Below are 14,322 nucleotides of genomic sequence, written 5' to 3' on the forward strand. Positions count from 1 at the left end.
GGATGGATGATGGGTGTATGGATGAATAGGATGGATGGAGGATGGGTAGATGGATGGGGGGGGTGGATGGATGAATTGGAGAATGGATGGATGGAGCTAGATGGATGGGAGGATGAAGGATTGGAAGCATGAATGATTTGTATCATTAGTGACATCTTTTGTTCCTAAATTAGGCTTTTTAAGGGATCGATGAGTGGTGTACTGTAATTGAATGAGGCTTAGTTTTGTTTGAAGAATTGTCAAAATAAGCAGCTTTGTGTCCTGGAGGTGCCAAGGCGGCATGGCTGATAGACACCCGGGGTGCTGGTGGCCATGGCGCTGACTCTGCTTGGAGGCCACCTTGCTTTTACTGAGGGCCCACAGTAGCCCCCGCACTCACTCACTGAGCGCACTCGCGAGGGGGGAGCGTGGCACAGCGTCCGCCAGCCCGGCCCCCAGAGCTGCGCCAGCTCTCAGCACAGGCTGCCCAGCCCCAAGCTGAGCTGGTGTGGGCTTAGGCTTGTCTTTGGATCTGGAAATGCTTAGCTTTTCCCCATGACGCGAGTGGTCACTGCTTCCCCGAATGCCATCTCAGCTACCTCCCCACCCCCACCCCACCCCAAACACACAGACCCATCAACTTCTCGTCCCTGCCCTCACACTCCACGGACTTCCGCTCCCCGCTCTGGGGACCACTGCAGGCTCACCTGTCGGCTCCCCCTCTACACAGAGCTTTCAGGGGGCAGGGACTGAGGTGTGTACTCAGCACATGCTGATGGATGCCTGGAGGAATGGGTAGGCCGTGGAATTAATGAAGAGTGGGTGGTCGGATAGATGGATGACGGATGGGGAACTGGCTGGCTGAATACACTAATGAAGAGTGGATGGATAAATGAATGGATGGGTGGGTGGATAGTTGGATGGATGGGTGGGTGGATTGATGTAGGTGGGTGGCTGGGTAGATGGATGGATGAATAGATGGATGGATGGGTGACAAGATGTAGATGGGTGGGAGGATGGGTGGGTGGGTGGATAGATGGGCAAGTGTACAGACAGATGGAGACCGAGCATACAGACAGATGGAGGATGGATGAACTTTGAAAAGCAGAAGCCAGGCACACACACTCTGCCGCTCGGTTAGCAAGGACATTAACTAAATCATCTCTTTGAGGCAGTCCGTTGACTTTGGAATTTTCCAACCATGTCTGAATTCGTCTCTGCATAAAGTCCTGCTGAGAGCACCACATAAATAAGACTTCAAGCGGCATCTGAACTCTGGCCACGGAGGCAGGGCCCGTCGGGGCCTGGACCAAAGCAGCCTGGGTGTCTTCACCACAGGCCCCTGGTCCCGGTGGAGACCCTGGAGGGCAGAGGGGCTGCCAAACCTTTTGGTTAAGACCATCTCCCGGATGTCGTGGGGAGGCCAGGCCCAGCCCTCCAGGCCACGATCCGCTTGGGGCTGAGCCCCTCCCCAGGGATACTGCTTTTGCTGCATCCCCCTGTGTGCGGCTGCTCCTCTGTAAAGTGGCCCACTCTGGGCTTTTTGAGCTTGACCTAGACCAGTGGGTTGCGACCCCCTTGGGGATCGAACGCCCTTTTCACAGGGGTCACCTGATTCGTAACAGTAGCAAAATGACTGTGATGAAGTAGCAATGAGAATAATTTTAGTGTTGGGGGTCACCACCACATGAGGAACTGTATGAAAGGGTCTCAGCATTAGGAAGGTCGAGAACTGCTGACCTAGACCCTCACCTGCAAGCCCAGGCTGTACCTCTCTAGGCCTGGCGGGGTCCCAGGACCTCCCAAAGCCCCTGGTCTCCCCGCCACCTCCTGATCTGCAGGTGGGGTCCTGTGCCCCTCCACCCAGCACGCAGCATCCAGGTCAGCTGCTCGACACAGCCGTTGCCCAGCTGCCACCTGGGCCCTGGGACAAAGCTTTTGCTGGGGGCTCCGATGGGGAGAGGGATGGCTGCTCGGGCAGGTGGGCACTCTGAGCTCCAGTGGAGGCTGGGCATCGTCGGAGGACAGGTGGGGAGGGGGAGCTGGTAGCCAGGGCGGCCACCAGAGGGATGTCCTTGGTAAAGAAGCCTGGCTGCCGGATCCCGAAATCACCGTGCTGTCCGGGGAGTCCACGGGACAGAGGCGGGGAAAGCCGATCAGGCCTGGGAGTGACCCCGCCCCCTCTCTCTGGGACCAGGCAACCTGGGCTCGCAGCTGGTGGAGTATAAAGAAGAAATGTACATCACTTCAGACTGCGGGCGCACCTGGAGGCAGGTAAGGCAGTGCAGGGACAGTGTATGTCTGTCACCCCCTCCCTGATACAAGGAATCCTGAGGAAATTCCAACTGCCCATCGGTCGTGGATGACATGGACGGCCACGGGACGGTCCTGTTGGTGGTGGGGCCCACCCACTGAGACCCGTGCACAATCGACCGAAACACTGCCCAGCCCTGCACCAGCCACCGTGGTTGTATGCCTGAGCCCACTGGTGCGGCCGGTGTCCGTCCATCTCCTCACGGGCCTTCCTCTCCCTCACGGCCCCTCCACGGCACCCAGGGACCAGGGACTGGCCGCCCCTGTCAACACGTGCCAAGTTCACGAGACAGGGTCTCCCCGTCTTTGCTGCTGGGTGCTCTCTGGCGGGAGACTGCGCTGTCCTTTGGGCTGTCAGTGTTCTTCTCCAGCACGGCCCTTCAGATCCCCCCGCCCGCCTTTTGCCTTCCTCAGTCAGCATCCAACTTCCACACGCGGAAGAAGCCATCGGAAAGACCGCGGCCACGGTCAGGCGCCCCTGAGTCCTCAAAGTCCCCTCCCTGCTTTCCCCCCTCTAAAGCGGTCTGTGCGGCAGGTGTACCAATGCAGCACGGCCTTTGGTCTGACTGCTGCTTCCTGAGCACCTGACTGTGGATCCAGGGAGGGCAGACCCTTGACAGCTCCAGCTTTTCTGCATTGATCACGAGGTGACCTGTGGGTCAGCGCTGAGGATCGGGGTCTTCTGGACCCGGAGTCATCACCCACACTGGGGCGACAGTCCTTGATCTTCGTCAGCAAGGGCTTCGAGTCCTCCTCACGGTCAGCGAGCAAGGCTGGGCCGTCTGCTCATTTCAGGCTGTTAATAAGCCTTCCTCCAAGCCTGACGCTGCCGTTTTCTTGATGCAAACCAGTGTCTCGTGGATGGTCCTAGATGACCATACATTTCTACCGATGCTCACAGATGACCACTGGCCGAGGACCAGGGGAGAGTGACAGAGACCTCCAGATGCATTCTGGGAGTGTGGGGAAAAGAACAGATGCCTGGCCGGGTGGGTGGGCACCTGGGCAGGAAGGCACACAAGATGGAGGTAGGGGGTCCCCAGGACTGGGTCCTCGGAGAGCACAGGGTGAGTGCCATGGGCAGAGCTGGGCTTCTGAGTGGACTTTGAAGGCCTCAAAATGAGGGCATTGGGGAGCAGGGCCCCGAGGGTGATGATTTAAGCAAGATGGGTGGCGTAGTGGGTTACATGTGGGCCTGCCAACCTCGATGCCAGAGGTTCGACTCCAGCAGCCCTTCTGAGGGAAGGAAATGGAGCCTCCTGTGTGAGTGTAGATCCAGGGTCTCCGAGCCCCACGGCTGGGACCACTCAGTCCGGAATCTCTGAGCCTGAACGGATTTGCTGACAGTGAAGTTTGGGTTCAGTTTGTGGGCACTGAGCTGATGCAGCAGGGTGGGCTGACCGTGGGTCACACTGGGCTGACCATGGCCCACCCGGAGCCCGGGGTCACAGGGCTGGCTTGGGCGGTGCACAGGGATGGACATGAGGCCAAGAGAAGGGGGTGCCCCAGGCCATGGGCACAGAGCACCCAGGCCGAGCCTTGGGACAGCAGCCGCCTTGCTTACCCTCGTTTACCTCCAGAAGCAGAAGTGACGAGGTCCAGCTGCCCAGAGCAGCCATCTCTGCTTTCAGAAGGCGAACAGACCCTGCTGTGGGCACAGGCTCTGCCCGCAGCAGGAGGCTCACACGTAGCCCCCCTCAGCCCTCCGTGGGTTTCATCAAGAGTGGGGGAGGTTTGCCGCCAGTTTGTCACCTACCACACCCCCGAGATGAGACACAGCCAGACCTGAGAGGTCACACCTGCCCTTCTGATGGAGGAAGCAGCAGGTACACTCCTTGCAGACACTGGCTCTGGACTGTCTCGGCCACGTGGCCCCTTGGCTGGATTGCAGGCGGGAATGTTGGGGTTCATGGAGGCAGCTGTCAAGGGGTCCAGACAGCCTGGCCTCAGCTCGGCCGCTCCCTTGGCAGCTGGGGGCTGGGCACCATGCTGGTACCAGGGATAGTGGGAGGGGATGCCAGGCAAGGGACAGAGGCGAGCGCTCGGTCCCTGTCAGCACCGGGGAGGGAGCCCAGAGCAAGACTCTGCGGGGGTGGCACTTGGTGCTGTCACCTTGCAGGCGCTTCTTTGGTGGTGCAAACGCAGCCCAGGCAGACGCATTTCAGGGGCCCTGGGGGCTCAGAGCGCCTAGTGGCACTGTGCATTAGGCGAGGGTAGCTGACTCCAAGGTTGGTGGGTCAAACCCACCAGCCACCCCAAGGGGGCCACTTGCTCCTGTGGAGAGTTGTGGTTCCAGAAACTCACAGGCCGCTCCGAGGCAGAACCAACACGGCGATGGTGGGTTTGCATCGGGGGTTTGGCGGCACGCATGGGATAGGCCAGCCTTCTGGCGGTGACCCAGCACAGAAACTTGTCTTCACCTGTGCCCACACCTGTATATTCTCATCTGTTTCCATGCCTGTGCCTGCACCTGTATTGGCTCACCTGCATCCTCACCAGTATACCATCACCTGTGTCCACACCTGTATGGTTTCACGTGTATTCTCACCTGTATACCCTCCTCACCTGTATGTCCTTACCTATATCCTTACCTGTATGCCACCACCTGTGTCCACACCTGTATGGCCTTCCCTGTGTCTGCACCTGTGACCCCAGCCAGTGTCCTCACCCAGGTGCCCACAGTGACTGCTGCCCATCAGAAGGCTCACAGGTGCTCCTGTGAAGAACTTGTATAGACGGGGGGTGGGGGTGCTCAATGTGTCCAGAACCTGGGATGGGGGGTGTCCTGGCTGGAGCAGGGCATGATGGGCCATTTCCCAGGGGAGGTGCAGTTACAGATGGCATGGGGGAGGGGACATCGGCTCCTCTTGGAGCATTGTCCAGGGACAGGAACACATGTCCATGTAGGGTCTGCGTGGTGCTCTGTGTGTGACAGGCGGGAACGCAGACAAGGAGGCCTGTGCTCTGCCACCCATGGGCTGGGGGCGCCCTCTGGGCCTGGTCCCCCTCTGTCGATGGCCCCCACCCATGGGCTGAGGCTCCCTCTGGGCCTGGCCCCCCTCTGTCGATGGCCCCCACCCGTGGCTGGGGGCTCCCTCTGGGCCTGGCCCCCCTCTGTCGATGGCCCCCACCCTTGGGCTGGGGGCTCCCTCTGGGCCTGGTCCCCCTCTGTCGATGGCCCCCACCCGGGGCTGTGACCACGTCCCCTGGAGAGCCCATGGCAGTGACTAGCCCTCCCTGGACTCTGTCACCAGGCCCCAAGCTGCATCTGTGGGGTGGGGGACGGGGCGTGAGGACCACGCCAGACCAGGCTGGCTGCGCTGGGTTCTGGGGAGGAGCTGACACTACCCTGGGCCTTCTCCCTGCGCTGTCCTGCTCGGGGCCTCGGGCCTGGCTTTGCAGAGCCTGCCCTGCTGCCCTCTCTCCCTGCCATGGTGCGCTCGCTCCGCAGGTGTTTGAGGAGGAGCACCACGTGCTGTTCCTGGACCACGGCGGGGTCATCGTGGCTGTCAAGGACACGTCCATCCCCCTGAAGGTCCTCAAGTAAGGGCCTGGCACAGTCCACACGGCACCCCTCCCCCCGGACCTGCAGGGCTTGGGGCGGCCAGCACAACATGATGGGGTGCAGTGGTGGAGGCCCCTGGCCTCAGGGGGTCACGGAGGGCTTCCTGGAGAGGCGACCTTTAGGCCTCCGGGGGAGTGAGTAACCTGGAGGAGGTGGGCAGGATGGCTGGACCAGGTGGGCTGTCCACTCCACAACCTCAGAGCTGGTTCAGGAAGCCCCCGGGGGCTGGTTGAGTCTAGCCCAGGAGGCTGCAAGCCATTCCAGGCCTGGCCTCTGGGCAGGGCTCGGGTGCTGGGGGTGGACCTGGACAATCCCTGAGGCCCAATAGCCTGGGTCCTGGGCACAGGTGCTCTAATGGCACCCGGACAGCAAGCCCTGGCATCCCCAATCAGGTGCAGCCTCTGCCACTGGGTGGCCAGGCAGGAGGTGGGCGTCAGTGCAGGCAGTGTGTCCGGCAGGTAGCCAGAGGCCCCGGCGGGAGGGCCGGCTGACGTCCTCTCTCACAGGTTCAGCGTGGACGAAGGCCACACATGGAGCACCCACAACTTCACCAGCACTTCGGTGTTCGTGGACGGGCTGCTGAGTGAGCCAGGGGACGAGACACTGGTCATGACGTGAGTAGGTACTGGGGAAAGAGGGGCTGGAGCCCCCCAGGGGAGTTGGGGAAGGGAAAGGTGGACAGCCTGTCCAGGCCCGACTGCTAGAGGCAAGGCTCAGGGCTGGCCTTCCTCCCCACCCTCACCTTCATCTTCGCACCAGCCTCTCTGCCACCCAGGCACAGATGAGGCTCCTAATGCCCGTGGCCACCCGGACTCAGCCACTTGGGGTGTGCCCAGAGGCGTGGTCATCTGCAAGGGTCACTTAGCTGTGGAGGGGGAACCTCTGGTCTGAGGGGAAGGACCAGCTTTGGGTGCCTCCGGGGGACGAGGAGGACGATGGTGGTGACAGTGATGGAGGTGATGTGACGGTGGCGATGTAGAGGTGATGATGGAGGTGATGGGGATGATGAAGGGGACAGTGATGCTCGTGACGTGGTGGCGATGGTGGCGGAGGTGAGAGGAGTTGATGGGGATGGGGAGCAGGGTGATGGTGGCGGTGGTAGTGTGGTGACGGGGAACCCCAGGCCCTGGCGGACGAGGACTAGAGACACACGGTGCAGTGCCGTGTGGAGCACCGTGACCTGACCTGGAGGTCAGCCCAGCCTTCTCCTTCCCTCGTTGGACCCTCCTCGCCACGCCTGGGCCCCGGTCAGGCTGCGTTTGGCCCCCACATCTGCGCCTCTCACTGAGGGGCAAGGGAGCCTACCCCTCCTGCGGGTGGACAGCCCAGCTTCCCTGGCCCTGTCTGTCTCAGCTGGACAGGGTTGCCCTGCCTTCTGCTTGGGGCCATCACCATCTGGCTGCGGGGGCCCCAGGGACCCCTTCCTGCTGGCTCGTCACCCACCCATGTCCTTCGTGGTGGCCCTCATTGGCTGTCCACCCACCGGCCAGAGAAAGCCCAGGCTGTCCCTGTCCACGTCTCCAGTCAGCCACTCGCCTGATAGTCCACGTCATGTCCCAGATCCATCTCTGGTGGCCATCCCCTCGGGGCACAGGCCTGTGTCCTGCTCTGCCCTCTCCATGACACCCTGACCCCAGGGTGGGGGCCCGGGGGGGAGGGGAGCCCAGAATGGAGGACACAGGATGGGAGACCCTGGACATGGAACCCAGGGTGGGGGCCCTGGGTGTAGGGACACACGCTCTGCCCTGGGCTTGTCTTTCTACCAACTATACCCCTTCCGCCTCTCTGTCTCTCGAAGGAGCCTGGGCTATGAGTAGGGATGCTAACCACAAGGTCAGCAGTTCAAATCCAGCAGCCGCTTTGCAGGAGAAAGATGAGGTGTCTTCAGTCTCAGAGACGCGCGGGCAGCTCTGCCCTGCCCTGTGGGGTCGCTGCGTCGCCGCTGACTTGGTGGTGGGAATCTGTGGTTTGGTCTCGTTCCTCTCTCTCTCTCTCGTGCGTTTGCCACTCTCTGTTCCACTCCCTCTCCCTCTGTCTCGATCCCTTTCTCCATCTCTGCTATGCTCTCCCTCTCCCTCTCTTGGGCTCTCCGTCTCTCTGTCTCTTCCATTTTGTGTCTCTCTGTCTGTCTCTATCTCAATGTCTGTCTCTCCCGATCGCTCTGCGTCTCTCTGTCCTCCCCCTCCTGTCCCGACACACTCAGGAGCTTCCCCATATGGCTCTTGCTCCAGTTCTGCCCACAGCTGTCCTCTGAGTGACCCCATGACCACCTCTCTTCCCACCAGCACAGCCCTGGGGCCGGGAGGGACCGGGGCCCTGGGCCAGGGGTCCCTGTGGCAGCCACGTGACAGGCCACCCCCACACAGGCGCTGGGCCTCGTCAGCACGATGGTGCACCGGCTTCTCTCAGCCACAGGCTCCTGGGGCACAGCTGCCGCCTTGGGTCCACGCAGCCTCTGCGTTTTTCCCGTCGTTCAGTTTCCTAATTATTCTGTTGGGGGCCACCGCAGCTCTTACAACATTCCCCACATCCACCGCCACGCTCGGCCTTCTTCTGCCTCGCGGTCGTCCCCTCAGCCAGACTGCTGTTGTCCAACACCCGGAATCCCTCTGCCCTCCTCGCTGTTGCTTTAATCCCCTCGTTGCTCCCGTCCAGGCGTGGTGTGCCCTCTCTCTGGTCCCCCACCCTCTTCCCCAAGTCCCTCCGGAACCTTGGGTCCCATTGCCTTCTCCTCGGGCTTGCGTCCCATGCCCGCCTCACGTAGCTAGGCAAACCAACAGCCACAGGGTCAAAACACAAGGAAAACGCAAGGTTGAGTAACAGGAGGGAAAACAAAACAAAAGAATAAAAAGGGAAAAAAACCCAGCAAAACAAAAACGAAAAGGCACAGATCATTCCAGGTCTGTCCACTGAACTTTACGACCTTGTCCCACCGGTCCTGGGGGTCCCGGGATTGAAGGGTCAAGCCCTCAGCTCTGCTCCCGTGGGAGACTCGCAGAGAAGTGACATCCCTGGGGGGTTTACGCTCACTGGGCCACTCTGACCACGCAGACACCACAACCCAGGAACTGCCGGCCCCGGGCTCAAGTCCTGCTCTGTGCCCATGGGGGAATCCCGTGACTCAGTTTCTCCATCTGTCAGACAGGGGTACTTGTGCACCCGCATCTGTCAACTCAGGGGTCCCACATCTGCAGGCGTCTGTGAGCCCTGGGGAGGGGGGTTCTTCATTTGTGGGGGTCTGTGAGCCCGGGGAGGTCCCTCATGTGCAGGGCCCTGAGCTTGGGGAGGAGGGCATTCCTCATTTGCAGGATCTGTGAGCTGGGGAGGGGGTTCCCTCATGTGCAGGGGGCTGTGATCCTGGGGGTCCCTCATGTGCAGGGATCTGTGAGCCTGGGGGTCCCTCATGTGCAGGGGGCTGTGATCCTGGGGGTCCCTCATGTACAGGGGGCTGTGAGCCCGGGGAGGTATCTCATGTGCAGGGCCCTGAGCTTGGGGAAGGGGGCATCCCTCATGTTCAAGGGGCTGTGAGCCTGGGGTCCCTCATGTGCAGGATCTGTGATCCTGGGGCCCCTCATGTGCAGGGGGCTGTGAGCCTGGGGGTCTGTCATGTGCAGGGGGCTGTGAGCCTGGGGGTCCGTCATGTGCAGGGGGCTATGAGCCTTGGGGTCTCTCATGTGCAGGGGGCTGTGAGCCTGGGGTCTGTCGTGTGCAGGATCTGTGAGAAAGGAAGGGGGCTCCTTCATCTGCAGGATTTGTGGGCCCGGGGTTATCCTGGGCACTGAGTGGAGCCCCGGAGTAGCAGCCTTTCCAGTGGGCAGGACCCAGCAGGAGAGGCCTGGCAGGGGGTTTGCTTTCTGGGGTGGGGGAGGGGTCTCCCCAGGGGGTGACCACCTTCCAAAGGTGCTGGAGTGTTTGCTGAGTGTCTGAGTGACCAGGAGGAAATAGACCGGGCTGACTGACTGGCCAGTAAGGTTCTGGCTGTGTTTACCAGAGAGAGGTGGCTGGCAGCTGGGCAGGCACTGAGACCTGCACAGTCTCCCCCCCAAGCCTGCTGGACCCACCAGTTGGCTGGTGTGTGACTGCGATGCTCCCTAGGAAGGGCCCCCCTGCCCAAGTTGGCTCTGTCTGTGCCTTTGATACAGGTGCAGGGTGGGGGCTTCCAGTGGGGGACCCTTCTCGCTCCTGTTCACATCCACCATTGTCCTCAAGCACCCTGGGCGGGGGTGACAGTGTCACAGCACCCAGTTCTGGACCCTCCTGGGTGCCCTGCCCTCCCCTCCGCCCCTCTGCCCCTTATACTGACTCCTCCATTCCAGTGCCCTGAAAGAGGCTCTGGTAGCCCCTGCCCCTCCCTGTCTGAGCCAGGCCGGGCACTTCCACACAGCACGGCACTCTGTACACCCCCCCCCAAGAGACCAGCAGCCACACAGCCAGCACAGGCTGAGCCCCCACTGGGTGTCACTGGGCCTCATGTCCCCAGCACTCGGGGTCTCCAGGGACAAGATGGGGGCTGAGTGTCCATGGTCCAGGCCTGGTTCCCCCTGACCCTGGGACAGACTGTGGGTGGTCCACCCTCCAATGGGCTGGGCAGCCACAGTCCAGGACAGGCCCCTCTGGGCAGCTAAGGAGCTCCCCCTGTCCACAGGGTCTTTGGCCACATCAGCTTCCGCTCGGACTGGGAGCTGGTCAAGGTGGACTTCCGGCCCTCCTTCCCCCGGCCGTGCAGAGAGGATGACTACGCCTCCTGGGAGCTCCGTGACCTGCAGGTGCCGGGTGGGGTGTTTCTGGGGCCCTTCTGGACACTTCCTCACTCCTGGGACTCACTCCATGAGCCCTGGCAGACCTGCTCGGGCAGCTGTGTTCAGAAGGTTCCAGAAGGTCCCATCTCGGGAGGAGACACCGGGCAGTTCTATGGACCGAGTCACCCGCCCTCCATCCATCACAAACACCGGACTGTTTCTCCGGGGACATGCCCAGTGTCTCCTGGCGGGGGCTGGGGGTGGAAACAGGGGGCTCTGCTGTCCAAACTCAGGCATCTACACTTGGGGCTCAGGACCAAGGCCCCCTAAGTGTATTCATGCCGTCTCCTGGGCTGAGGGGAGGGTGGGGAGGAGGGTCCTGTACTTCCCTCAGCCCTGTGGTCCCATGGCCCACCACGCGTGGACACAGTGGGTGCCCAGGGAGCCCCAGCTTGACCTAAGGACACTGCGTCCTCCTCCCACTGTTGTGGGGAGATCCGCGGTTCACAGGATTGTGGAGGCACTGACCCCGCTTGAGGCCACCACCCACCCTGTCCCTGCCACAGGGCGACCGCTGCCTCATGGGCCAGCAGAGAAGCTTCCGGAAGAGAAAGGCTGAGTCCTGGTGCATCAAGGGGCGGGGCTTCACGTCGGCCCTCACGTCCCGCGTGTGCGAGTGCAGGGCTGCGGACTTCCACTGGTGAGACAGCCCCTGGCACTCGGATGCCTGGCCTCTGTGCAGGCTGATGGCCAGCTGCCCTAAACCACCCCCCCGCCCCAGGGTCCACAGGACCCCTTAGGCCTCCTCATGAGGGCCGGCTCCCCCGAGACCTCCTGCTGGGTGGACAGTGTGGACAGCTCGTGGGGGCCTGCTCGTGAGGAAGGGAGAGGAGGGGCAGTCAGGGCATCTTGGGCCCTCCCCACCTCTGAACCCCCATTCTGCTCGATGCCTCTGTTGCTGCCCTGGCCCACAGGGGACACCCCGTTCCTGGCCGGCCTCCCCACCAACCCACTCGTATCTCCTCACCCACCACTGCTGCTTTCCATACGATGCCCCGCCCCCTCTCCCCCGTGGGACCTCCATCCTGGGCTCCGTGGGCTCCCTTCTGTGCCCCCACCCCGGAGGCCGCCCCTTGACTGCAACCCTCTCCCTCCCTGCTCCCAGCGACTATGGCTTTGAGCGCGCCCTGGCCCCAGAGCCCGGCCCCAGCAAGTGTCTGGCCAACTTCTGGTTTGACCCGGCATCCCCTCCAGACGGCTGTGCCCTGGGGCAGACATACCGCACCAGCCCCGGGTGAGTGCACAGGGTGGGCGGGGTGCGCCGGGGCCCGGGCCACCCACAGTTGGGTGGTTATGCTGTCCCAGAGCAGGGCCTGGGGCTGGTCTGAGCGAGACCGTCCTAGGGGCTGTCGGCTGTGCCGGGTCCCACAGGGCTGGGCCTCCCCCACCCGGTCCCCGACCCATGCTCAATCCCCTGTGAGCCTGCAGAGCCGGGCCCCATGCCCGGACCACTGTGAACCCGACCTGGGACTGGTATGTCCTGGCACCTCCTCCAGGCAGCCTTCCTTGGCCATGCCCTGGGCCGGCCTTGCCCTGTGGTCACCCTGGGCTGCCCTCTAACTTTGCTGCAACCCCTGGGAGGGGTCACAGGTGCTAGCCGGGCCCAGCGTCCCCTACGCCCCAGGAGCCAACTTCACCCACGTTGATATAGCCGGAGATAGCCACATTGCCCAGGGTCGCTGGGGTGCTGTACTGCCACCTTGGCCCAGCCACCCGCAGGCCTCTGCACCCACCATGAACCACCGCACCCGTGCTCCCCTCCCAGTCAGGGTCCCTGGGGCCATCCAGATGGTTTGACATCCCCAGGGCCTTATGTGTCCCCCACACACGTGGACAAGGTGTCTGTGAGCCAGTGTGCGAACATGGGGACACTGTGGAGTCAGCATAGGACAGAATGGGCTCGGGGTGACCTCTGAGGAGTCTGGCCAGGCCAGGAAGACCTTCGGAAGGCTGTGGGGAGTCCAGCCAGGCTAGGCCAGGTTTGGGGAGGCCACAGGACAGCCCCTTGGGGCTGGGCAGTGAAGGCAGGGCAGCTGGCTGCTGTCCCAGTCAGGGGTCAGAGAGGGACGGTGGCCTGGCCCGGGACCCCCACCCCACCCCTCAGGCTCCTTCTCCAAATGGGACAGGGGAGGGATGGGGGCCGTGGGGGCCCTAGGACCCCGTGTTTGAGTGCTGACGGCAGCCCTGGCCCCGCTCTCCTCCCCGCTCTCCTCGCCACAGGTACCGGAAGGTGGCGTCCAATGTGTGTGAGGGCGGTGTGGACCCTCAGCGTGGTGCAGGGCCCCTCCAGTGTCCCCTCACGCCACCCCGGGGCCTGCGGGTCAGCATCCTGGGCCAGGCCGTGTCCGTGCGGCCAGGAGAGGACGTGCTGTTTGTGGTGCGGCAGGAGCAGGTGAGCACCGGCCCCGGCTCCCTGGTGCAGACCAGCTGTGTGAGGTGGGGCCAGGGAGCCACGTGAGGTGGGTGTGGCGTGGCGCTGCTGTGTGTGTGTGAGGTGGTGTGAGTGTGTGTGCTGCAGAGGAGTGTCTGTGTGAGTGTGTTGATGGTGTATCTGGGTGTAGCATGTGTGTGTGTGTGTGTGTGTGGTATGTGCCTGTGCAGTGTGGACCTCTGGTGTGTCGGTGTGTATGAGTGTGTGAATGAATGTGTGACTGAAGGATGTGTATGTGTGTGCGAGTGTGTATGTGTGTATGTGGGTGTGTGTGTGTTTATATTTGTTTCTGGCTTAACATATTTACTGGTGGGTGGACATTTTTAAAAGCTTTTAAACCACAGATTGTAGTAAGTTAGATCATTTGAAATCTTAAGAAAATCAGAAAGTCGCTAAAAAACAAAAGTCTGCCTCACATCTTGCTGCCCGAGGGACTTTCTGCCGCGCGCGCAAGTGCACGGCTGTCTCTAAAAGGCTGGAAGGATCTATACACATGGGATCTTCTCGTCGTTTCCCTGACACACGTCCTCGTGGTTTCAGAACGATGTGCATTCATGGTAGGGCGTCGAAAGTGCTTTATTAAAACAAAGACGGTAACTACCTGCATGCCCTGCCCCCAGGCAATCACTGATAACAACTGCATATTCCCGCCCGTCTGAGCGCCTCCATGTGAGTGGCCCACATTAGCCCACGCTGTGCCCATGGGAAACTCCTGCTCTTGGGTGGTGTGCAGTGCGGCTTCGTGGGGCCCTCAGCTCTGTGGGCCAGGTGTCCGGTGAGTGGGGGGCAGGGGGGACAGGGACAAGCGGGGTTGGTGACCAGGTGCCCTTGGTTTACACGTGCTGCTGGTGGCGGCAAGGGACCGGGAGGCCGTGGATGTCATCATCGTGCACACACGCCAGCCTTAGCAGTGGCCAGCCCTGCTGTGGAGTCGAGGAAACTGGGCTCAAGAGGGGCCATCACTAGCCAAGGCCACGCAGTTTCGAGTGTGGGGTTGTGTCCAGGCCTGGGGCTCCGTGGACCGATCCCATGGCTGCCCGTCCCAGGCCGGTCCACCACCATGCCTGGGGGCTGGCCTCAGCTTCAAGCTCCGATCCTTGATGGCAGAGAGGGGACAGAGGTTGAAGCCCCCATCCAGGACATGCCCAACGTGGTCCCCCCAGTAGACCAGACCCTCACCCAGCTCCTGGAGACACTTCTGGGAAAATGTCCCCTAGCGCTAGTCCTCTGTGGAC

At 62.0% G+C, this 14,322-nt stretch overlaps 1 protein-coding gene across 1 annotated transcript in view; it reads left to right on the plus strand.

Moving 5' to 3' along the window:
• Positions 1–14,322, plus strand: part of SORCS2 (sortilin related VPS10 domain containing receptor 2) — a 197,171-nt gene that overhangs the window by 165,941 nt on the left and 16,908 nt on the right. Inside the window, exons 15-21 of the mRNA XM_045289462.1 lie at positions 2,177–2,253; positions 5,744–5,835; positions 6,364–6,471; positions 10,503–10,623; positions 11,163–11,296; positions 11,762–11,890; positions 12,877–13,048. Of these exons, the coding sequence (XP_045145397.1) occupies positions 2,177–2,253; positions 5,744–5,835; positions 6,364–6,471; positions 10,503–10,623; positions 11,163–11,296; positions 11,762–11,890; positions 12,877–13,048 (833 nt within the window). The remainder of the gene's footprint in view (positions 1–2,176; positions 2,254–5,743; positions 5,836–6,363; positions 6,472–10,502; positions 10,624–11,162; positions 11,297–11,761; positions 11,891–12,876; positions 13,049–14,322) is intronic.

This window comes from Echinops telfairi, unplaced genomic scaffold (genome assembly GCF_000313985.2).
Source record: "Echinops telfairi isolate 266 unplaced genomic scaffold, ASM31398v2 ScPeMD7_28;HRSCAF=97, whole genome shotgun sequence".
NCBI classification, from domain to species: Eukaryota; Metazoa; Chordata; class Mammalia; order Afrosoricida; family Tenrecidae; genus Echinops; species Echinops telfairi.